This window comes from Eschscholzia californica, unplaced genomic scaffold, assembly GCF_041429995.1.
Source record: "Eschscholzia californica isolate CP2 unplaced genomic scaffold, dmEscCali1.0.p SCAF_5, whole genome shotgun sequence".
NCBI lineage: Eukaryota > Viridiplantae > Streptophyta > Magnoliopsida > Ranunculales > Papaveraceae > Eschscholzia > Eschscholzia californica.
Window position 1 is genome coordinate 5,945,866 of NW_028238472.1, and position 24,035 is coordinate 5,969,900.

The 24,035-nt window shown below is 35.8% G+C and overlaps 3 protein-coding genes across 12 annotated transcripts; 1 reads left to right on the forward strand and 2 right to left on the reverse strand.

The window, feature by feature from the left end:
• Positions 1 to 700: 700 nt before the first annotated feature.
• LOC147536562 (cytochrome P450 89A2-like) lies at positions 701 to 2,610 on the forward strand. Its single transcript, XM_086643253.1, has one exon. The coding sequence runs from the start codon at positions 913 to 915 to the stop codon at positions 2,455 to 2,457; it is 1,545 nt and encodes a 514-aa protein (XP_086499379.1). The 5' UTR covers positions 701 to 912; the 3' UTR covers positions 2,458 to 2,610.
• Positions 2,611 to 13,215: 10,605 nt separating this feature from the next.
• LOC147536563 (uncharacterized) lies at positions 13,216 to 17,216 on the reverse strand. Of its 9 annotated transcripts, none has more exons than XM_086642608.1 (7): positions 16,796 to 17,205; positions 15,975 to 16,095; positions 15,658 to 15,753; positions 14,391 to 15,525; positions 14,137 to 14,219; positions 13,856 to 14,040; positions 13,216 to 13,691 (listed from the first exon to the last, which is right to left on the reverse strand). In XM_086642608.1, the coding sequence occupies exons 3-4, from the start codon at positions 15,708 to 15,710 to the stop codon at positions 14,487 to 14,489; spliced, it is 1,092 nt and encodes a 363-aa protein (XP_086498734.1). In that variant the 5' UTR covers positions 15,711 to 15,753; positions 15,975 to 16,095; positions 16,796 to 17,205; the 3' UTR covers positions 13,216 to 13,691; positions 13,856 to 14,040; positions 14,137 to 14,219; positions 14,391 to 14,486. The 9 variants fall into 9 exon arrangements, with proteins under 9 accessions (XP_086498734.1, XP_086498736.1, XP_086498731.1 ...); XM_086642610.1 differs by having other exon boundaries at positions 14,418 to 15,525; positions 16,774 to 17,205; XM_086642605.1 differs by having other exon boundaries at positions 16,774 to 17,205.
• A 4,089-nt stretch (positions 17,217 to 21,305) lies between these two features.
• On the reverse strand, positions 21,306 to 22,746 carry LOC147536564 (trihelix transcription factor GT-3b-like). 2 transcript variants are annotated; one of them, XM_086644935.1, is made up of 2 exons: positions 22,299 to 22,746; positions 21,306 to 22,189 (listed from the first exon to the last, which is right to left on the reverse strand). In XM_086644935.1, exons 1-2 carry the CDS (start codon positions 22,590 to 22,592, stop codon positions 21,602 to 21,604), a joined length of 882 nt encoding a protein of 293 aa, XP_086501061.1. In that variant the 5' UTR covers positions 22,593 to 22,746; the 3' UTR covers positions 21,306 to 21,601. The 2 variants fall into 2 exon arrangements, with proteins under 2 accessions (XP_086501061.1, XP_086501060.1); XM_086644934.1 differs by having other exon boundaries at positions 21,306 to 22,204; positions 22,299 to 22,727.
• Between the last annotated feature and the right edge of the window lie 1,289 nt (positions 22,747 to 24,035).

Here is a 24,035-nt window from a genome sequence, read left to right on the forward strand (position 1 = left end):
CAAAGATGCAAAATATAATCACCCAAAACAAATTTCATCATAATAACAACAAATTCATTCTAACCAAATAAACGACGAGTAAAATTTACCTATAAAATGAAGAATTTGATTTGAACTTAGAGGGAAAAAGAGAAATAAAGAGAGGAGAGAGAAAAGTAGTTCAGGAAACACATGAGTTCCTTATCAAACTTATTGAAAACGTATAGAGTGAACGAATGGCAATTCTGTACCCATTTTCGGTTGGTTTTAAGTTTCCCTTGATTTAAGGAGAAATCCAGCTGTATGTTTTTGGATGAGGGTCGATCCCTGGCAATCAACGGCTACAAGCTCGAGCTCATACCTTCACTGTATGAGCTCGAACTCATTAAATCACCCCTCAACAATTTATATACAAGAATAACACTGAAAAGCGAATGTGCCATAAATGTCGAACTCTTTTTTTTTTTTGTCGAAACCATAAATGTCTAAGTTAAAGTACACTTCAATGATTGAATAGTAAAATTACATAAAGAAAAAAATTATACTTTCTTGCGTATCACTTATGTTCAACCGTAGCTATAAGAGATGAGGATTGATACAGTATAAATGTTCTGTGTTCTTTCCTATACAAAATAAATAAGCAATTCTCATAGTACTATTCTTTTTTTTAAGTTAATTTTCGTACTTATTCATAATTACTTATTCCTCAAGGCATGCCAATTTTGGCGGGATTCTACCTCACTTCCCACCACCACATCTTTTAAATAGAAAAAAGTTAGGGCAAATCTTCCTCCACATCTCATCTCAATATCTCATCCATCTGCCCACAACAAAACAAATTCTAGAGAGAGAGAGAAAAACATCACATAACTCTGTATCTTCTTCTTCTTCACCAATTCTAGAGAGAGAATCATATCTTATTCTTCTTCTTTCATGGAGTCTATTTGGTTCATCATATTAGTAACACTATCAATCTCCGCAATCGTAAAATCATTAATCGATCTCTTTCAATTCAAAGGTAAAAAAAAACTTCCACCTGGTCCGATTTCAATCCCTATTTTAACAAGTATTCAATGGCTTGGAAAATCATTTGAAAATATTGAACAAATCCTTAGAAATCTTAAATCAAAATACGGTCCGATTATTACTCTTCAAATCGGTCATCGTAAAGCTATTTTCATCACTACTTCAGATCTTGCTCATCAAGCCCTAATTCAAAACGGTGCTTTGTTCTCTGATCGTCCTCCTGCTCCTGCAACTTCAAAAATCATCACTAGTAATCAACATAATATTAGTTCAGCTTCTTATGGTTCTCTTTGGAGACTTCTTCGTCGGAATCTTACTTATCAGATTCTTCATCCTTCTAAGATTAAATCTTACTCTAAAGCTCGTCAATCTGTTCTCGAAATTCTTCGTAATCAAATCAAATCTCATTCTGAATCGAATCAACCAGTTAAAGTTGTTGATCATTTTCAATACGCAATGTTTTGTTTACTTGTCTTGATGTGTTTTGGGGAGAAATTAGATGAGAAAAAGATTAGAGAAATTGAAACTGTTCAAAGAAATTTATTATTGAGTTTTGGTAGATTCAATCTTCTTAACTTTTTCCCCAATATTTCGAAGATTTTGTTCAAGAATCAATGGAACAAACTTTATAAACTTCGAGATGATCAAGAGAAAGTTCTTATTCCATTGATCAGATCTCGTCAAGAAAATCAAAAGAAAACTCAAGAAGATCAAGAAGAAGAGAAATTTATATCAACTGCTTATGTTGATACACTTTTGGATTTAAAATTACCAGAAGAAGGAGATAGAAAACTTGATGAACATGAGATTGTTAGTTTATGTTCTGAATTTTTAAATGCAGGAACTGATACAACATCAACAGCTCTTCAATGGGTAATGGCTAATTTGGTTAAACATCAAGAAATTCAATCAAAATTATTCAATGAGATTGAAAAAGTAGTGGGTTCATCAGAAAATGAAATCAAAGAAGAAGATTTAAACAAAATCCCATATTTAAAAGCAATAGTTTTAGAAGGATTAAGAAGACACCCACCAGGTCATTTTGTTCTACCTCATGCAGTAACAGAAGAAATTAGGTTAAATGGGTATGATGTACCCAAAGATGCTACTGTAAATTTCATGGTAGCTGAAATAGGGTTGGATTCAAAACATTGGGAAGATCCAATGGAGTTTAAACCAGAGAGATTTCTAAATGAAGAAGGTAAAGAAGAGGAAGTATTTGATATAACAGGGAGTAGGGAGATTAAGATGATGCCATTTGGTGCTGGAAGAAGGATTTGTCCTGGTCTTAATTTAGCTTTGCTTCATCTTGAGTATTTTGTTGGTAATTTAGTGAGGGAGTTTGAATGGACAGCTAGGGTTGGAGATGATGTGGATTTATCTGAAAAACAAGAGTTTACTGTTGTTATGAAGAATCCATTATGGGCTCATATATCTCCAAGGGTAAGGTAAGGTATGACCTAATTCTTATCCAAAATGTGTTATTTCTATTAGAATCCATTATGTGGATTTAGATGTTTTATTTTATTTCTCAATTTTTAAGTAGTTTTTAGTACTTTGGTGTAATAAGGATTAGGATTTGAAATTTAAGATGTTTTTTTTTTGTGTAGATTGTTGTACTGCATATTATTAGTTAGTGTAATTACATTCGTCTAGAGAAATGAGACATCAAAGGTCTAGAATTTAGCTCCACCACTAGTCTATCTATGTGTCTTGTTCACGCTCATAGCGCTAGTCTATCTATCTTTCATGTTGAGTCTCACCGAGTGGCTTCAAAAGCGTCGTGATTAAATGCCTCATCTTCTATGTTGCATCGTTTCTAGAGGAGACTCTAGCTGCAATACAAGGACAAGACTCATTGCAAATAAGTAGTCTAATTCCCACGGACAAAAACGTCTAGCATTATTTGTTGCAATTTAAGATCATATGATTTTTGTCCATGTCCGTAGCATCTAAATTTTATTTTAAAGTTATACTTGTATTTGTATCTTGAACTCAAAGTTTCGAACTTATATTAACATATTCTTGCCCAAGGGATATTTTCAGACATATAAAATTCAAATGATGTCAACAACTCTTGACATATTTATGTTCATTTGTTAAAAGAACTTAAGTTTGACTTGACTTATCTGTATAAATTTGTTAATTTGATGACTTATTATCCCCACCTAGGTTGGATTCTGTTCTTAAATTTGTTAACTAGTGTTTCAAAGTATCTAATCTTTAGGTTTGGTTTGAATGAGTCATTTATATTAAAAAAATTGTATTATTAAACTGATTACTTCGAAATTGGATATTTCAGTTGACTTTGTGTACACGGTAAAGTATTTTTTTGTTGCAGTCGGTATAGTATGTTAATGACGAATAAACTGCATATCCTAGAAATTGTAGATCACATATAGGGACACTTTTGAACCGCTTAATTAACCAGACCCTCTCCGCAATTACCCGTGAATTAACCAGACCCTCTGGGTAATTAATTTGACAAAGAAAGATATTAAAAGACATCTTAAGAAAAAAATATAAAAAAAAAAAAAAAAATTCATCTCTTTCTATCTCCGCCTTGTACAAGAAGAACATCCAGTTTAACAACTTTGGGGAGGATCGCTCAGAGAAGATGAGAAGAGTACTTGGAAAGAAAAATGATAGGAAAAAAATCATTTATCAGACTCAACTGGTGTAATTTTGTCCATCAAAAAGTGTAAAAAAATTATTCCGAGTAAGAGAAACCCGATTTAAAAATTGAGAACACTTGATTTCGTTTAACTTTGAAATAGCCATTTTAGTCCTTTTTTATCGGTGTTCGAAAGGAAAATTGAACCACTTATATTCAATTTTTATTTGTAAGGATCATACCTTTGTCGTTCAACAAAAAAAAAAGGATCATACCTTTGTCGTTTGTATCATGAAACCTTATAACTCTGCTATAAAGGTATGGTACTTCGTCGATATGGGATCTAATCTCAGAAAACAGGACACTTTCTGAGTAATTGAAAAGGAGTAAGGAGCATGCTGGCTTCAAATCATGCTTAATTAGCATTATCCTTTGAAAACAGTAAAAGAAGTGTAGTAATCCTTCGAAAAAGTCCCACATCGGCTGCAAGTGTAAGACCCCTTTCATGGGATTAGACATCATTTCTTAGCGGCACATTTTGAACTGTGAGGCCCTAATATGTAATATGGTCAGCAGTGGCACGTTTTAAGGTGTAAGGCCCTAATATGTCAAAGCGATAATATCGCCAGCAGTGGCACGTTTTAAAGTGTGAGGCCCTAATATGTCAAAGCGATTGATGTAGACGCAGCGGAATAATTAAAGAACAATAAAATAAACTAAGAACAATTAAAGAAAACTGTAACAAACGATAAACTAAACTTAAATTCTTAATAACTTCAATTGTTTTTCTCTTCAAGGTGAATAATAACATAGACTAGATCCCCTTTTATAAGATAATAAACCTTCCTAGATAGACTCAAACTAGGATTCCTAAAATAATAAACTACTCAAACATAGAAACTTTAAAATAAAGAAATATCAAATTAAAGTAACTTCTCTTCTACTAAATAAACTACTATTATGACTCAATAGGGTGTGGGCACGCGTGGACGTGGGCCCACACGCCTATGCGCCTGCATCAGCACCCTGTTCCCCAGAAGGTTCGTCCCGAACCGATTGTAGGATGGAGAAAACAAGTTGATGCACCCGCAGACGATGAACTTTGTCATGGCGATCCGTAATTTCCACTTCGAACGAAGTTTGCACTGGAATGGAAGGATACTAATGTGCAAGTAATCGTCAACCTCGTACCCAAACTCATATGCCAATGATTCTCGCAAAATTAACCTTAGTGAATAAATAATGTTCATCTCGCCATCTTCCCACGGTAGGCTCAACCACTTAATCTTCAAGAAAGTGTGAAGTACAATGAGCAAGTGTGAAGTAAGAGTAATTGTAACAAATTTCCAAAATACTTCATCAATAGCCAAAGTATAAGCATAACCATCGCTAACTAAGATATCGATATGGAACCATGTAGTGTAGATATGCCACGCAAAATTGACTTTTCCACGTTCATCTTCATGTAGTTTATGTACTCCAACGTGATCAATACCTGGAGTCCACTGTTTGTTTTCTTCAATTGATATGTGAAACCTAGATGGAAGTTGTTCAATTGGTATGTGATCTTTGACCATTGAGTATAGGTTCATTGTAAGAATTGGAAAATTGATCCTATTTTTCTTAATTGTTTGAAGAAAATTTTGTAGGAAGAGATTTGATAGAGAAAGCGGCGATGTGGGACATAATTGATTCAGAAAAATTTTATGATTCGAACCATCATAAGTAGGCACTTCCATGCGAATACGGTAGGAAGAAGATGAAGAAGAACCATCATAAGGTGGCAAAGCCTGATTTGAACCAGATGGAACTATCAAATCATCAAATTTAACAATATTTGACATATCCCAGTCACATGAATCCGAAAATCCATCATGAATCCCTCCACCGAATACTAAAGACTGATCATTCACATCATCAAACTTAGTGTCTGTAGTGACTAATGGGTGTTTCTCTTGTTGTTCTTCTTCTTGGTTTTGATGGGTTTTGATAATTTCTTTTTGTTCTTCTTTTCCTTCACTAAATTCTGGGTTTTGATTACTTGGGTGTGTTGATAACTGAGTTTCAACTTGATGAGAAGATTCAAAATTTTGTGGTAGAAGTGTTGGGGATATGGAATAATAAGGAGAGGTTTGTTGTGTTGGTGATGGTGTTTGACACCAAAAGATTGGGAGGGAACCAGGAACATGTTGGTGATATTGGGGTAGGGTTATTTGGGTGGTGGCTATAGATGGGATTTGAATATTATGTGTAGGGAAACTAGGGGTGCCTATAGAATCCGGGTTGTAGCCTACATAACTAGGGTTTGTATATGTGTGGTGGTTTTGGGTTTGGGTTTCGAGTGGGATGGTGTTTGGTGAATAATATTGCCGAGGTGTTTGAAAGGGGTATGGTTGGGTGGTACTTGGGTTGGTAGTGGAATAATGGGAGAATGAATCGGGTTTGTTCGATGTTAGTTGTTCGTTGAAAGAGAAAGGTGGTGTTGTGGGGTTTATGTATGTGAGTGGGAAAACCGGTGATAGTGGTGATGTAGGGTTTATGTGAATCGGGATTGGGGTAGTGTTAGGTTGTCCAAGTAGGGAATTTGAAGTTGGTGTTGTGGTTGGAAGTGGTAATGATGCTTGAATGGAAGTAGTAGAAGAAGGAGTAGTGGTAACAGAAGGAGACTTACATATGCCTTCGAGTTGTTTAGATAGCTTCATGATCGAATCATTGACTTGATCGAATTTTTCCATAGTTTCCTTCTTGTGATTATCGAATTTTCCCATAGTTTCCTTCTTGCAATTTTCGAAAGCTTCTTCCAATTTTGTAACCGAGGATAACTTTTTGTTGATGTTGTCCCATTCGGAGGCAAAAGTTGGTGTCTTCTCTTTGATTGTTGGAGTAGGAACGGTAGGATTAACCATTGTGATTGGTTAAAAAAAATGGCTCTGAATACCACTTGATGTAGACGCAGCGGAATAATTAAAGAACAATAAAATAAACTAAGAACAATTAAAGAAAACTGTAACAAACGATAAACTAAACTTAAATTCTTAATAACTTCAATTGTTTTTCTCTTCAAGGTGAATAATAACATAGACTAGATCCCCTTTTATAAGATAATAAACCTTCCTAGATAGACTCAAACTAGGATTTCTAAAATAATAAACTACTCAAACATAGAAACTTTAAAATAAAGAAATATCAAATTAAAGTAACTTCTCTTCTACTAAATAAACTACTATTATGACACAATAGGGTGTGGGCACGCGTGGACGTGGGCCCACACGCCTATGCGCCTGCATCAGATAATATCACCAGCATTCCAAAAGGCTAATTCGCACAATCTTAATGCAAATACTCATATTTGAAAGAAGTGGAAACGATGATACTTCCACAGTTCCACTTGTATTTAAACCTAACTGTACAAAATCAAAACTCATACAAACCATTTGAAAATATTATAAGGGATGTGGCTGCCCATAAATCATTGGTGATGCAAGGGATTTGGGTGCCTTTAATATACCCTTTTTCTTATCCAACTTATATCTCTAGCCACCCACCATTTCTACAATACCACCTTGATGTGGTGTCACCTTATGGAAGCTCCATATGAGAGGTGTCACCTTATGGTAGCTCCATGTGACAAGTGTTTGTGGTTAAGTGACGCCACATCATGCAAGTGACAACACATGAGGTTATGTGTCACCATTCTACAACTCCATATGCAAAGTGTCATCTTGGTGGTGACAACACACCATGCAAGTGACAACACATAGGGTATGTGTCAACATCCTATTACTTCTCCCACCCTATAAATAGATGTACTTTGTGTATTGTTGAGATAAGTTTGTAAGAGATAAGAAAGTGTATGGAAAAGGTTTGGAAAGAATTCTTCTAATATAGTTTGGTTCAAGATCATCTCTTTGTTTTAGTATATCTTAATATTTCTATCTTTTTCTCTTCCTTTATTTCCATTAAGTTGCATGCAAATATCGATACACATTGAAGCAAATAGACCGACAATTTACAACACGTTATCAGCACGAGTCTCTAGCCAGCTGAAAGAAGTCGTTACTCTGCTCATTTGCCGAAGTCAACATCGGTGAAATATCGAACAAACTAAGCCGCTACTCCGTCTGGTAAAAGGTATAATATTTTAATTCATATTTCATAATGTCTAACCTTGCTAGACTTGAATTTTCAGCTCTAGATATAACAGGTAAGAATTACATGGAATGGGCAGTCGAAACTAGACTGAATCTAAAATACAAAAATCTCCTGAACACAATTGAATAAGGGAATAATGCAGATGAAATGTTACGGGCTCATGCTTTAAGCTTTTTGAGACGTCACATACATGATGACCTGAAGTCAGAGTATTTGTATGTGGAAGATCCCTTGGCTTTATGGAATATCTTAAAAGATAGATATGATCACCTGAAGATGGTCATCCTTCCAAAAGCTCGAAATGATTTTATAAATCTTCGACTACAAGATTTTTCTTCCATTTCTGCTTATAATTCCAGCCTTTGTAAAATTGTTTCCAGACTAAAAGTGGGAGGAGATATTATCACTGATGAACAGATGATAGATAAAACATTGAGTACGTTCCATGCCTCGGATATTGTCCTGCAGTCACAATACCGAGAGAGACGTTTCTCTAAATTCTCCCAGTTACTGACTTGTCTTTTGGTCAATGAACAGAATAACCAGTTGTTATTGCATAACCATGAATCTCGACCCACTGGGTCCGTACATGTGCCTGAAGCACATGCGATATTGCCAAATGATCATGGTAGGAAACAAAATTACAAAGGGAGACGTGGTTCCGGAAGAAACCACCAACGTGGATCCCGCACGAACAAATGGGAGAGAAACAGGCAAACCCCTTACCACCGGAAGTGGGAAAAGGGAGAAAATTCAAAGAATTACGCAGCGAGAAAGCCTGATAAAGTAAAGGGTAAATATAATACCCCTCCCAAAGCTCGTGAAGAAGCTTGTTACCGTTGTGGTATGGAAGGTCATTGGTCCCGTACCTGTCGTACGGCGAGACATTTGGTGGACCTATACCAAGCATCTCTGAAATCTAAAGCTGCACCAGAGATGAACCACATGGAACTTGATCCACCATTGTGTGTTGGAGATTATCTCCCTGAAGGAGAAAATCAAACTGATGATATGTTTAATATTTAGTGTATTTAACTTTTCTATCTATTATAATGCTATATTATAATAACTTTTGTCTGTTAGATATTAGATAGTATATTATATGTATCTGTAATACTTTTGTTTATGTTATAAATACTTGTGGTTTGAATCTTATATTATATTATGAAAGGTATGGATTCCAGAAGAAACATATCTAAAGGTGATGAAGATAGCTGTCTAGCAGACAGTGGGACCACAAATTCGATACTTCGAAATACAAAATATTTCTCGACCTTAAAATTATGTGAGGCAAATGCGATTACTATCGCTGGCTCATCAAATATTATAGAAGGCTTCGGAAGAGCTACTATAATATTGCCCCGTGGTACGAAAATAATTATTGAGGATGCTTTGTACTCGACTAGATCCCTGAAGAATCTATTGAGTTTCAAAGACATTCGTCTGAATGGGTATCACGTCGAGACTGGGTCTGAGAATGATAAAGAATATTTATATATCACCTCGAGTATATCATGCCAGAAGCGTGTTCTGGAAAGACTTGAAGCTCTTTCTTCTGGGTTATATCTTACAGAGATTAAAACAGTTGAATCATATGTCGTTGTCAACCCGAAGTTGCACGATCCAAATACTTATAAAATTTGGCATGATCGACTGGGACACCCAGGATCTACCATGATGTGTAGAATAATACAAAACTCCCAGGGACACCCTCTTCAAAACCAGAAGTTTCTGAAAGATAGGGATTTTACTTGCACTGGTTGCTCATTAGGGAAGTTTATTACTCGCCCATCCCTGACGAAAGTACATATCGAATCTCCCAAATTTTTTGAAAGGATTCAAGGTGATATATGTGGCCCTATACACCCGCAGTGTGGACCATTTAAATACTTTATGGTATTAATAGATGCATCAACTAGATGGTCTCATGTAAATCTGCTCTCCACGCGGAATCAGGCGTTTGCAAAGTTATTAGCTCAGATAATTCGTTTACGAGCTCACTTTCCTGATTATCCGATTACGTCAATTCGTCTAGATGGAGCAGGAGAATTTACATCGAGTACTTTCGATTCCTATTGTCTCTCAGTTGGAATTAATGTTGAACATCCTGTAGCTCATATTCATACTCAGAATGGTCTAGCTGAATCATTCATTAAGCATATCCAACTGATTGCGAGACCAATGTTGATGAGGACTAAATTACCGGTTACTGCATGGGGACCTGCAGTTCTTCATGCTGCAACTTTGATAAGGTTACGTCCTACTTCGAATAATCAATTCTCACCTTTGCAATATGTTCAAGGCCAGCAGCCAAACATATCTCATTTGCGTATTTTTGGATGTGCTGTATATGTTCCTATTACAGCCCCACAACGCACAAAGTTTGGGCCTCAGCGCCGACTGGGAATATATATTGGTTTTAATACACCATCTATTATTCGATATCTCGATCCCTTGACGGGTGAGACTTTCACTGCACGCTTCGTCGATTGTCATTTTGATGAGACAGTTTTCCCGCCATTAGGGGGAGTAAATTTGCCTGAAGCAAATGTTACCAAAAAGGAACCTTCTTGGGTTACACCAAATTTGTCTCATTTTGATCCTCGTACTAATCAATCTGAAGTTGAAGTACAAAGGATAATACATCTACAAGAGATTGCTAATAAAATGCCTGACGCATTTAATGACGCAGCGAGAGTGAGAAAGTCACATATACCTGCTGCAAATGTTCCAGCAAGGATAGATGTCCCTGAAGGACACGATAAAAATATTGCAGCAAATGAATCGTCCAAAGCACGTCTGAAACGTGGACGACCAATCGGTTCTAAAGATATAGTTCCCCGGAAGAGGAAAAACCAACCACAAGAAAGTAATGTTCCAGAAGAAACGACAAATACACCCCTAGAAGTGGGTAAAGCCCCAGAAGAGGCAGAAGCTCTTGAAGAGCATGAGTTATCTCCAAATGAAGAGATATCTATAAATTATGCTTGTAATGGTAAAGTGTTCAATCGAGATAACATAATCATCGATGATATATTTGCGCTTTCAGTAGCCACTGATATTATCATTGAAAGTGATGATTAGGAACCACATTCTATTGAGGAATGTCGGAAAAGGACTGATTGGGTAAAATGGAAAGAAGCAATCCAGACAGAGCTGAATTCACTGTCAAAACGTAACGTTTTTGGAACTGTAGTCCTGACACCCAAAGATATAAACCCTGTAGGTTTCAAATGGGTATTCGTTAGAAAACGAAATGAGAACAATGAGGTTGTCCGCTATAAGGCGAGACTCGTGGCACAAGGTTTTCTGCAGAAACCAGGGATCGATTATGAAGAAACATATTCTCCAGTTATGGATGGAATAACCTTTCGATATTTGATCAGTTTAGCATTTCTAGAAGAACTCGAGATGAATTTAATGGACGTGGTCACTGCGTATCTATATGGAAAATTAGATACTGACATTTATATGAAAGTCCCTGAAGGATTTAAATTGCCTGGAGGCAACCCACGTACCATGTATTCACTAAAGCTTAATCGAGCTTTGTACGGATTGAAACAAGCTGGACGAATGTGGTACAATCGTCTTAGTGAATATCTGATCAAGGAAGGTTATGTTAATGATCTCGTTTGCCCATGTTTATTTATCAAGAAAGGTGATGTTGGATTCGCGATTCTTGCAGTATATGTTGATGATATCAACCTTATAGGAACTCCAGAAGAGCTCTCTAAAGCAGCAGAATATTTGAAGAAAGAATTCGAGATGAAAGATCTCGGGAAAACAAAATTTTGTCTTGGCTTACAAATTGAAAGAAGCACAAGTGGCATACTTGTTCATCAAACATTATACACTGAAAAAGTCCTGAAGCGCTTTAACATGGAGAATTCTTATCCGCTTAGTACTCCCATGGTTGTTAGGTCTCTCGATGCTCTGAAAGATCCATTTCGACCTAAAGAAGAGGACGAAACACTCCTTGGTCCAGAAGTACCATATATGAGTGCTATTGGTGCATTATCATACTTAGCTCAATGCACTAGACCGGACATTGCTTTTGCAGTAAATCTATTGGCCAGATATAGCTCTGCACCTACTAAGAGGCATTGGGTTGGTGTAAAGCAAATTCTAAGATATCTGAGAGGAACAACTGATATGGGATTGTTCTATTCAAAGAACTTATCTGGTGATTCTCAAGTAAAAGGATACACAGATGCCGGTTATATTTCTGATCCGCACAAAGGGATTTCACAGACAGGCTATGTATTCACAAGCGGAGGTACAGCTTTCTCATGTCGATCTAGTAAACAAAGTATGCCCGCTACCTCATCTAACCATGCAGAAATTATTGCTCTCCATGAAGCAACAAGAGAATGTGTATGGCTTAGATCCATTATTGAACACATTAGAAGCTCAAGTGGTCTTGATTCAATCACAAAATCTCCCACAGTCATTCACGAAGATAATTCGGCTTGCATCGCTCAGATCAGAGAAGGATACATCAAAGGCGATAGGACTAAGCACATATCCCCTAAATTGTTCTACTCACATCATCTCCAGAAGAATAATGAAATTGATATCCAGAAGATACAATCTTGTGAGAATTATGCTGACTTGTTCACCAAGTCTCTGCCTACTACGACGTTCAAAAAACTGGTAGATGGCATCGGAATGCGACGCTTGAATAGCCTGATGATGTAAGACTACATCGTTCCAAGATATAATATTCATCAGGGGGAGTCTATTATCATGTGCAGGTTCATGTATCGCTATCTACGCTCTGTACTCTTTTTCCTTCGTCCAGTTTTTGTCCCAATGAGTTTTTCTGACAAGGTTTTAACGAGGCAGTATTTAGCGTATCCAACGTCACTCGGAATCTATTATTTGTACTCTTTTCCTTCATCAGATTTTGTCCCACTGGGTTTTTCTGACAAGGTTTTAATGAGGCAATTATTTCAAGTGATGATCATCCAAGGGGGGGTGTTATAAGGGATGTGGCTGCCCATAAATCATTGGTGATGCAAGGGATTTGGGTGCCTTTAATATACCCTTTTTCTTATCCAACTTATATCTCTAGCCACCCACCATTTCTACAATACCACCTTGATGTGGTGTCACCTTATGGTAGCTCCATATGAGAGGTGTCACCATATGGTAGCTCCATGTGACAAGTGTTTGTGGTTAAGTGACACCACATCATGCAAGTGACAACACATGAGGTTATGTGTCACCATTCTACAACTCCATATGCAAAGTGTCATCTTGGTGGTGACAACACACCATGCAAGTGACAACACATAGGGTATGTGTCAACATCCTATTACTTCTCCCACCCTATAAATAGATGTAGTTTGTGTATTGTTGAGATAAGTTTGTAAGAGATAAGAAAGTGTATGGAAAAGGTTTGGAAAGAATTCTTCTAATATAGTTTGGTTCAAGATCATCTCTTTGTTTTAGTATATCTTAATATTTCTATCTTTTTCTCTTCCTTTATTTCCATTAAGTTGCATGCAAATATCGATACACATTGAAGCAAATAGACCGACAATTTACAACAGAAAAGGAATAATGTATACATAGTTGTTTGTTCCTTTCCCTGTAACAAATTCTATTTATCTCTCCATTTTGTCCCTCCCCCAGCCTTCTGCCTGATGCAGCGACGTGGAGCATATACTCTCATCATTCTCTCTCCATTTGCTTTCACGCTCAAGTGATATGTTACCACATCAGGTGGAGAGGGCTGGGAGAAGGACCAAATTGAGGGATGAATAGAATTTCTCGGGCTTAGTAATAAATCAACAAACATAAAAGAATTTAATATCTTCATTTTGTTTCGGTACCAATATGGAGATAAGATTTCGCGAGGAAGGTAGAACTTGTAGGAGAAGACTTTTCACTTTGATCCAGCAGATTGCACCAAATACTAACAAGTGAACCAAGAGATAAAGTAAGTTTGTAATATGTTGCATATGTTGATTCTATGAAGAATAGGCAAATTCATTTATTCATACAAAATGTTTGTCCAAAAGTATAAGTTTCTATCGAAGGGTATAAATACAACAAACATAACCATATCAAAGTTCTTACTTATGATGCTCGATGAAGATCTAAAGAAACCATCTGTTCGATTCAAATATCTTCTGACAGACAATGACGGACACACTCTCCGCACCTAGGCAGTCATGCAGACAAGTCAAATTTATATTTGTCGAGGAAACTATTTTGCATCGTGAGGGGAGTGGAGAAAATGGCTACTGAAAGCTCTCCAACAACTTCAAAAACCAGAGAAAAGTTGAACCACAATCAGTGAAGTATTAAAAGTATAAGATCATGTTCCCATGTATTTTGTTTATTAGATGAAAACTTACTCTGCGAGGAATTCGAGTTTGAAACTTGAAACGAACACCTGAATATAATAACATTTCCTTGCGAAAATGACCGAATTCCATTCCTGAAAAACATTTAAACAAAAATTTAATAACATGGAGAGATGTTTTAGTATATCCGAAGGGTGGTCTCACTACAATGGCGATTTTGCCCCAAATCCAGCTAAGATAAGTTCATCAACAGTTTAACCTAATAAGTCATAAGAAATAGGCAATTTGAATGGGCAAGAACGTACATTCTCCTACAGAGATCACTGAATTACCGAGAGTTGTACGCCTCAGAGCTAGTGTCTCCTGCTACAAACATTTGTACCATCAAAATGTTCATAGTTTTAGAGTCCCACGGCCTGCTCTTTGTCCAGCCATTGCCCTGTCATTTGATCCATTCCTAATTCTACACTTCGCTCAGATCCCAATCCGTGAATATACCAAGATTGTTCGCTCACCAATTTCCCTCGTATTTCTCGTACCAATAATACGGATTCTTCAGCAACACATTTGCTTGCATAAATAAGAGCACCATGGAGTTCATGCCTTGGTGCTGGTCTGAATTTTTGGATCTGAAGCTGAACAGAGGGATTAGACAACGAAGATTTACCGTATTTAGTTCTTATCTCTTTTGCAGGATAAACATGTTCCCACCAGAAATCAGATAAGGCTAGTCTTAGAAGATCCCAGTATTCACGATCCCTGTGAATTCTAAATAAACTGCTCCCATTAAGAGTCCACACATAGAAATCCATCCATTCTCTGTCCATTATCTCCATTAAACCCTGAGCTTGTGGAATGCAATAAAGAGGAATTCGTTTCCACGGGTAAGATATTTTCTTATCCCCACCGAAAAATGGACATTTAATCTCCAAAACGCCACGAGATGGCAACCCATAGAAAATTCGATCAACTACCCCATCCGGAGAACAACCAAGCCATTCGTCTTTACGATCCTGTTCACTGTAAATCTGAAATTCAGGAAAATAGACATTATTTCCGGTTATTAGTTTATATCTTTCAAGTGCTTCTTCTTCTTTGACATTGTTCCAAATAGTTGCAATATTCCCAGAGAAAGGTTCGATCTCCCCAATCTTCTCTCGCCACAACTGGACTCTTCGACGAGGCCAGAACCCAATAGCTCCGCCAAAAGTACTTGCAGTTAGTTTACTTCTTCTCAGTTCATGCCAATTCTTAAACCAGTGTTGTAAGCATGCGGGTTGATAATCTGAATCAAATTTGCTAATCGGGTATTCTCGCGAGTAACCAAAGCTGGAAAATTCTCTTCTCAATATATGATGGTTAATTTCGTTACACTTCAAGTAGACGTTCTGTTGCGTCGAAAAGTAAAAGGTAAGAGTGCAATGTGACACAATTCCTTGACTGCTCCACAAAAATAGATTGTTATACAATAAAGGAATTAGTCATGAGGAAAATTCGATTTGGAAACGAGCAGTAGCAAAATCTAATCACAAATTTTATTTACGATATGGGTTAAACAGAAGAGAAGCTGACCTTACGAAGAATCTTTTGCGTCTAAGGCTTGTCGATGCAACTTTGATGAGCATTAAAGAAACTACTCCCTCAGAGCTAAACCTAAGTTCCACTTCCCTGTCCAAATTACAAAAGATATCAAATAGATAAAAAATAACCGGAATAATTTCTTAAATTCTAGCTGATCTTTTGATGATACAGGCCTCAAATTCTTAACAATAACATCCAAAAACAAAAAGATTCTTCCACAAAGACACCAGTAATTGAGATACATTCACCATATTGAAGAAATAATCCATAGAAGAATCATCTAAATTTTAATTACACATCGCACTTACTCGAAGTTTGAACCATGAACTCATCTATTCATTGATCCATTTGATCGCTCCTTCTCACGAGATCTCGTGAGCCACTCGGAAAAAGTCTTTCCTTTCGGTTGAATGACCAAGCGCCTCCTGACTGTAACAAGGGATTCATATTAGGGGGATGGAACTACACGTAATAAACAGCTACCAAAATCGAACAAAAGGTCATACTTGGCTTGTTTGAGGGTGAACCTTGATTCATAAAGCACAATTATAACAGTGCGATGATTGTTGTCATCTAGTTTTCCTAAAGAAGAAATCGTGTTCTCCAACGAACTCAACAACGTATGCAAAGGAAAAATTCTCAAATATCTAATGCAACATGATTACCTCCATCCACTTCACCGAACCACTGATATTCACTTCACCAAAGGAAAATTCTCAAATATCTGATTTTCAAACTGTTAAGTTTGTGGTCATCCAACTCAAAACCAACTGGCACCCAGTGGAGAGGACCTAGACATTATATGCATGATTGCTAGATACCCATTTTCCGGACTATTCTCACACTAACTTCCATAAAAAGAAAAATGTATGAGGGGAAGTAGGCATTAAAAAGGAACAGTCAATCCCCAAATGATAAGGACTCAAGTGGTTCTCATATTGCAAAGAAAACCTAATCAATCAATTACTGGTTACATGACAACCCAGAACCCTAATTGACTAAATCTTAAATTCCCAACTAGTAATATGCAACTAAATCATTTCATTCGATACTGCTATAAAGAAATGAAGTTGATGATGACGAAATGAAATTGAAAATTTTACTTACTTCCGAAAGTCAAAACCCTTACTGCCTTGATCCTCCTTCTTCGTCCAGCAAACTCTTCTCCTAAAACCCTCCCAAGCTTCTATCTCTCTCTCTCTGTCTATCTATTTCCCTCTCTTCTTCTTTGTTCACTTCGGAAATATTAAAAACCCCCAAAATCCTCTTTCACTTTCGGCGATTTCTCCCAAATAAAGAAGCTTTCTTGTTTCCAGTCCTAGTACCCCTCTTCCAACTGCCAAAACCCCTAAAACTGAAAAACCCTAATTTGGGAATCTGAAGTTGCTGAAGCTCCGCTTGGGAGAGTGAGAGAGTGAGAGGCGTAGAACTAATTGTGTCTCTCGCTTCTTCCAGCGGTGGGGTTTATAAGGGGTTTTAACGGAATTTTGAATCTAATAGCATCCCCAATGGACATAGTAGGTAAAATTAAAATTAGTCTCTGCTAAAATGTCAGTTTCAAAATTTCAGGGTCGATGCTAAAATGTCACTTTCAAAAAGTAAAAAAAAATGTAAATTATACATAATAATTTAGGGGTGTACTCGAGTCGAGATTATAACGAGCTGCTCGAACTTGACTCGACTATTATTCGTGCTCGACTCGAAGATTAACGAGTGCGAGCTTAACACGAGTTCAAAATCATGCTTAATTATATAAACAAGTCACGTTTGATCATTTTTTTGTGTACCGAGTTACTCGTGAACAATTCGCTTACCGTATTGTCTATAAGTGTAGTACACAATTATGTATCTATATTGAAACTTGTACACGGAATAACAACCATTATTATTATTAAGTATTATAAAGATCTTTGATTTTTTTTTCTGGTTATGCTCATTAATCATTATTGTTGTATGTGACAAATGACCATTGAAGTATTTTGATAATGTGGGAGTTGTTTTAATTTGAAGTATTTTGATAAACGAGCTTAAAGCGATACGAGCTCGAGCTCTTTAAAACATATACGAGTCGACTTCAAGAAAGTGGACAGTTGCTCGACCGATCTCAAGCTTAAGCAAACAGTAAAAGACATCAACCGAGCTTGAACATCTTACTACTCGCATCAGCTCGACTCGAGTACACCCCTACATAGTATACATGCATTTGTTTCGGGCGCACTTAGGTTATGTCTGGTGCACATTGATTATGTCTTGCAAAAGCCGACACCATCAGATCAAGAAACTAGGAAGAATGCGAAATCTAAGTTTTTTTTAATGGGCACCAAATGGGCTTCTAGTAACAATGTAAAATTCATACATGTTGAAAGTGACAGTCGACCGATCATCTCCAAGACCACAATAAAATGATTTACTAGCAGTCGAAGGCTCATGTCAAAACAATCAAAAATCTGTTATGCATTTGCAAATTTTCTCAAATACCTCCGCAAAAGGAAAAGTTCAAGCCAACAGATTAGTTAAATGGTCCGGTATCCATAATTGTAATACCATTTAGACAATAATCCCTACTTTTCTTTCCTCAAGTATTGTAATAAGGCTCTTATGTATGAGCAATGTTAGAAAATGTTACAAGTCAAAGCCTACCTTAGGCCTATACAAAATTAGCGAAAATCATTTCTCGGTCAACTCTTTTTCTTGATTGATGCATTTTTTCACTCTCTTGATTGATGGTTGCTTCCTATTTAGGTATGAAGTAGGTCTAGTTTTGAAGCCTTCTATCATTTTTCTTTAATAGTTGCAACCTCAAAAAACCGAGAATGATTACCCTTGAACATGCTAGCGTGGGGCTTTCAGTCATGAATCCGAGAATTTGAATCCAACGGCCTATATTTCTGTTTTGAAAGATATATATATGATCAGAAATCATAAATTTGATGAGAGAGAAGAGAAAGGAGATGACGAGAGGAAAGCAGAAGATCGAAGCACAGAAGAAGAATGCAGAGAAGAATCAGAAATCAAAAGGATCTCAATTTGAAGCTAGAGCTGTTGCTCTCAAAGTCATCTGCCCTATCTGCAAGGTATATATATATATATATATATATATACCCTCAAAACCCTAAAATTATATACATTGTACTCTGTTATCGCTTTCTCCATTGAAAACCTAATTTTCTTCAAAGATGGTGCCTTTTTGGTTCTTTGAGAAGGAATCAGTGTTAAAATTTGTGGGCTTAACTAAATTTTGGCCAAGAAATAGTATTAATGTTATTAATGAAGTCTAATCTAATTACTAATTTGGGTAAACCGGTGGGGAAAGAAGAAAAAAATGACTGAATTTACAATTTTGAAGTGAAACCCTAATAAAAGTGAAGTTAAAGATAATGTTTGTTGATTGAATTAATGGGTTTGAAGAGATGTAACTAAAAATGCTAAAATCATTGGATATATAATACATTGATCTGTCGATATAACTTTGATCAAAGGAAAAATATAGATTTGAAATTCTCGAAGCGTTCTTGCTCAATTGATGTTGTTTGGTATTTGAATATAATGAGGTCATAACATGGAATCCTAAATTGTGTCGTAGTCTTACCTTTGTCATATAATATGAAAAAGTGATTTGCTTGCTAAAATATTGACGGAAAAGTTGATTCCATCATCTTTGAGAAGTTCTCATTGATATAATCATATACATTGGAAAAGTATTTGGGGACAAAACCGAAAATTGTAAGCATTTTGTAGTAATCCGTTAAGTGAAAACTGCCTTAATATCAAGATGTCTAGACGAGAGCTGCCTATAGGACTTTGCTTCTAGGAAACAAGATGTATTCAAGAATTTAGACAAGATTAATTTGTAGAAAGAGAGAAGAGAGGACCAAAATGCCCAAAACTTTTTGTTACCCGTGAGTAAATGAAGGTAAATAATAGATAGTTGAGGATTTAGGAATTCGGTTCTTCATTTCCAAGGAAATTGAAGTACTTGCAGGATGTTGTTGATTCATTTTCTTGAGATTCTTAATTTCTTAGATTTATACGGCAAAGATGTAGAACCATAACGGCATAACATATGGTTTTGTGCCTATTATCTTGCTTCCTGAATTCTTCCGATTGAGTCTATGGAGGAGTGGTGGATATTTCAATCCTAGGAAATTGAAGTCCTTGATGTTGTTTACTCATTTGCTCGAGATTCTTAGCTTTATTTGGAACTAATAAAACTGTGGTGGATATTTCAATTCTGAGGAAATTGAAATAGACCCTTGATGTTGTTTCTTCATTTTCTTAAGCTTCTTAGCTTTGTTTAGAATCAAGAGAGAGTGATGGGAATTTCAGTTTCGAGTAAATTGAAGTAGACCTTAGATTTTGTCCATTCATTCCCTTGAGATTCTTAGCTTTATTTGGAATGAACAAAAAAGATGGTGTGTAAGTCGACTCTATGGCCTCTGACATGATAATCGTATCGTGTAATCGTAATTCTCCATCACTTGCCATCTCCTGGCGGTCACTATGTTTTTCATATAACACGTCCAATTAAGCCCAAACTCTAAACCCTGTACAGTCAACACAAGTAAATGCCAAACAAACTAGGATGATGGTTTCTGTATTACTCTTCCGCGAGATGAACTTAAGATTAGAGTTACCTTCTTTACTTGTATCGAATCATTTGGAAATATAAAATTGTTAAGAGTAAAATGTAGTATATTCTATTTGATATATCAATTACTACTTGTAATATGTGTTTCAGGCGCAACTAGCTAATGCGAATCAGCTAGGTGATCATTACTCGGCAAAACATCCGAAGGAGAAACCTCCCAGTGACTCCACCTGATCTACTTAGAGAGAGAGATAGAGAATTAAAGAGCCCTTCTCTTTGATGTGTGTAGTATGTGTACCTACAATGAAACCCAAAATTACTATCTACATATTTCTTCCATCCTCTTGGCTAAACACTTTTCCTTTTCCATTTCTTTTCTCTTTTCTTTTCATTTTGTAGTTGTACTTGGAAATAATCAAATATACAAGCAACTTTTTAATCTAATGATGCACCTTTAATGAAATTTTGCCCTACTTGGAGTGCAATTCCTTTTTATTCTTGTTGTTGCTCGGGAGTCTGGGTTATGCAACGAATCTAAGGTTGTGTTTCACAATCTCCATTGCACATGAAAAAGGGCGACTTTATGGAATATGGAATAAGTTTGTTTTTGTTTTGTTGTTTAATGTTTGATGTGCAAGAGTTATTGTATAAGGTATGTGGCTTAAGTTTGTTTTGTTGTTTGATATGCAAGAGTTTTTGTATAAGGTATGTAGCCACACACCGGGCGAATTCAGTTGGATTTTGGCCAGACAAAATATACATTTTCTCTCTCTAAATCATGTCTGGCTACACACCGGGCGAATTGAGTTGGATTTTAGCCAGACAAAATATTGGTCTTGTTTGTATGAGTAATGAATCTTAATTTGTTTTTGATAGTCTTAGTTTCCAGGAGAACGTTTGTATGCGTCATAAGCGCGACCATTAGCGATCATTAACATAAAGTGTGTCAAGAAATACATCAAACGGTAGGAAGAAACCATCTTTCAACAATAAAAGAGTAGGAACAACATAGTAATTCTTATGGAACACATTTTCAAAAACAACCTTCCAAGAAAAATTAGAGTCATCAATTCCAACTCCCCATACAAACTTAATGACTAATTACAAAACATAAATTTCAATTTTTGCCAAATATCTACCTAAAACTCTCTCTTTTTTTTTTTTGTTGAAAGCTCTAAAAATTGGAAGAATTCCAAATCAATAAAAGAAATACACACTTTTACAAAGATTATACTACTAATTAAACTATACTCCTTTTTGTCTTAATCTCATGAATAAAATGTATAATTAATGATCAATTTGTTTTTCTCTCTCTCTCTAGTCTCTACTAATTTTAACAATTTTTTCTTAAAGATGATCTTCATGAATGAGTTTATTCAATAAAGTAGTTAAAAGAGCATCTCTTTTCTCAGCCCTAACTTCTTCTCTCATCCTTCTATGTTCTTCTCTCTCTCTCCAAGCTTGTTCAACCATCATTCTTTCTCTCTCTAATTTCTCCATTGATTGTCTCCATTCTTGTTCAAACATTCTTCTTTCCATTGCTCTTCTTTCCATCATCTCCATCCATTGAATCTCCATCCTCTGTTGCTGCTCAAAAAATTCCCTAAGCATTTCATGAACTGATTTCTCTGTTCCAATTATGTTTTGATCTTTAATTAGGGTTTTTCTTTTCTTGTTACTTGTAATTCTTGTAATCTTTTCTTGTTCTTGACTTTCATCTTCTCCTTCATTATTATTATCTTCTTCATCTGAAAACTCATTTGAAGATCTATCTCCTATAATTCTTCTTTTCCCTCTTTTCTTCATTTCTACTGTTCCTGATTCTGATTCCATCAGTAATCTATGCATATTCTTTGCTCTATCTGTGAAAACCTCATGAAGTTCATCAAAAAATGGACATTGTCTACCGATTTCTGGATCTGATGTCTCTTTTCCCTGAAAATCAATGACCTAATTCAATCAAAACCCTAATTTGATCAAAACCCTAATCATAATTAACAAGATCTAAAATTCCAATCACATAGGTTAAGAGATTGATTAGTACCTTATAGCGATTGACGAGATTCTTCCATTTGCATTTACACTGATCAGGACTTCTTCTATAACCTTTTTCTTTCATTTTTGATGAAACAATTTCCCAAAGAGTTTTATTTCGTTTAGCAACAGTGAAATCTCGTTCTAATTCAGCACGAATAGAGATGAAATCTCTAGTTTCTTGATGACTCCATTGAGGAATTCTTTCATCTTTCTTCATAGATGTTGAAATTTCTCCTGTATTGGTTGTAATTGTTGCTGGATTTAGATGCAGAGATTGATTTTTTGTTGAAATCATATTCATTGAATTAGGGTTTCCTCTCTCTTTCTCTCTATATCTCTATCTCTCTCTAGGGTTAGTAAATTATAGTACTACTAGCTTCTGTTTTCTATATCTTCTTTAGGCTTCTTTCTCCGTGAAAAATGGTCGAATAGTCAAAAGGACTACTAAGAGGTTTGAAAGATGATTCTTGAAGATGAGTATTTATAGATGATAAATAAATGATTATGTTTTCGGTTATTTACTAAGATGCCACTTTGTGGTTAGACTAAAAAATTGAGAATTGTTAAATGTCTCGTTGGGCCGACAACAAGGCCAGCGCTGATGTGGTCGAGTTCAATTAGTCAGATCATTTTTGTCATCTCACGACCTGATCAATTTTGGTCAGCCACATCGTTTGATACATGATCAGACTCAATTTTTTCGAATCATTTTGTATTTATTATGTAGATTGAATAAACTCTATATTACAAAAATATTTGGAGTCCTGAAAGGTCCATTCTGTGAGCTCTATTTAGTATCTTTTTCGTATAAATTGAATAAACAATCTAACTATGGATATTACAAAAATATTTTGGCCCCTACCATTTTGTGGAATTTGAAAGTTCAGTCATTCATATCTCTACTTTGTTTATATCCCGTCTTAATAATCATACATTCTTGTTTCTATAAGAATCGAATCTAAGACCCCAGTAAAGCGGAGCAGGTGTCTAACTAATATATGAGAGGGTGGTGAATAAAAGGAAAAATAAGATATTGGTAACATAATTGATAAGACAAAAACGGTAGATAATTTCATCTTTTTGCTAATTTCATTTATTAATTTTGTTTTTTTGGAAGACGACTACGATCTACGTACGTCGTGATATTTAGCATTTGATACATCATAGATGTGATAAGCTCGATAACTACCCACTCAAACATTAACAACACCAGGCCTATGCCCAACAAAGACAATGGCCTGAAGCTCAACAACTTTATTAATACCTACATAATCTCAATTCAAATATCCAAAGATTTCACCTTCTCTAGGATTCGAACCTGAGACCTCCAGGGAGGTCTGGAGTTTATGTGAACACCTTGGAACCACTTGGGCTACCAACTGTTGACCATTTAATAATTTTATTAGTTTAATAACATCTATAACGCGAGCAAAGAGTGGAAGAATGTACCTTGTATTTTAATTAATAAATATTGTAATAACGTTGTTATTTAATCTATTAAAGCTAGTTCAACAAAAAAAAAAAAGTTTAATAACATCTATAAATCTCAGACGTTCATTTGTTATTTATGAATCTTAACCATTCTTTTTAAAAGAGCTTTTAAATGATAAATATCCAAAAGTCAAAATAACTACCCACTTCCTATAACTTCTCACATTATTTATCTTTTTCCCTCTTTGAAAAAACGGCTTTATTTCTCTCTCTTTCCTCTTTTCTCTCTTCAAACAACATAATTTAATCTTCA

Excerpts from the sequence above, each read along its gene's own strand:
- LOC147536562 (XM_086643253.1), top strand. The coding sequence starts at position 913 with ATGGAGTCTATTTGGTTCATCATATTAGTAACACTATCAATCTCCGCA.
- LOC147536563 (XM_086642608.1), bottom strand. The coding sequence starts at position 15,710 with ATGCTCATCAAAGTTGCATCGACAAGCCTTAGACGCAAAAGATTCTTC. Across the intron at positions 15,526-15,657 it reads CGCAAAAGATTCTTCGTAAG|TCAAGGAATTGTGTCACATT; the intron begins GTCAGCTTCTCT and ends TTTGTGGAGCAG.
- LOC147536564 (XM_086644934.1), bottom strand. The coding sequence starts at position 22,592 with ATGAATATGATTTCAACAAAAAATCAATCTCTGCATCTAAATCCAGCA. Across the intron at positions 22,205-22,298 it reads ATCTCGTCAATCGCTATAAG|GTCATTGATTTTCAGGGAAA; the intron begins GTACTAATCAAT and ends TGATTGAATTAG.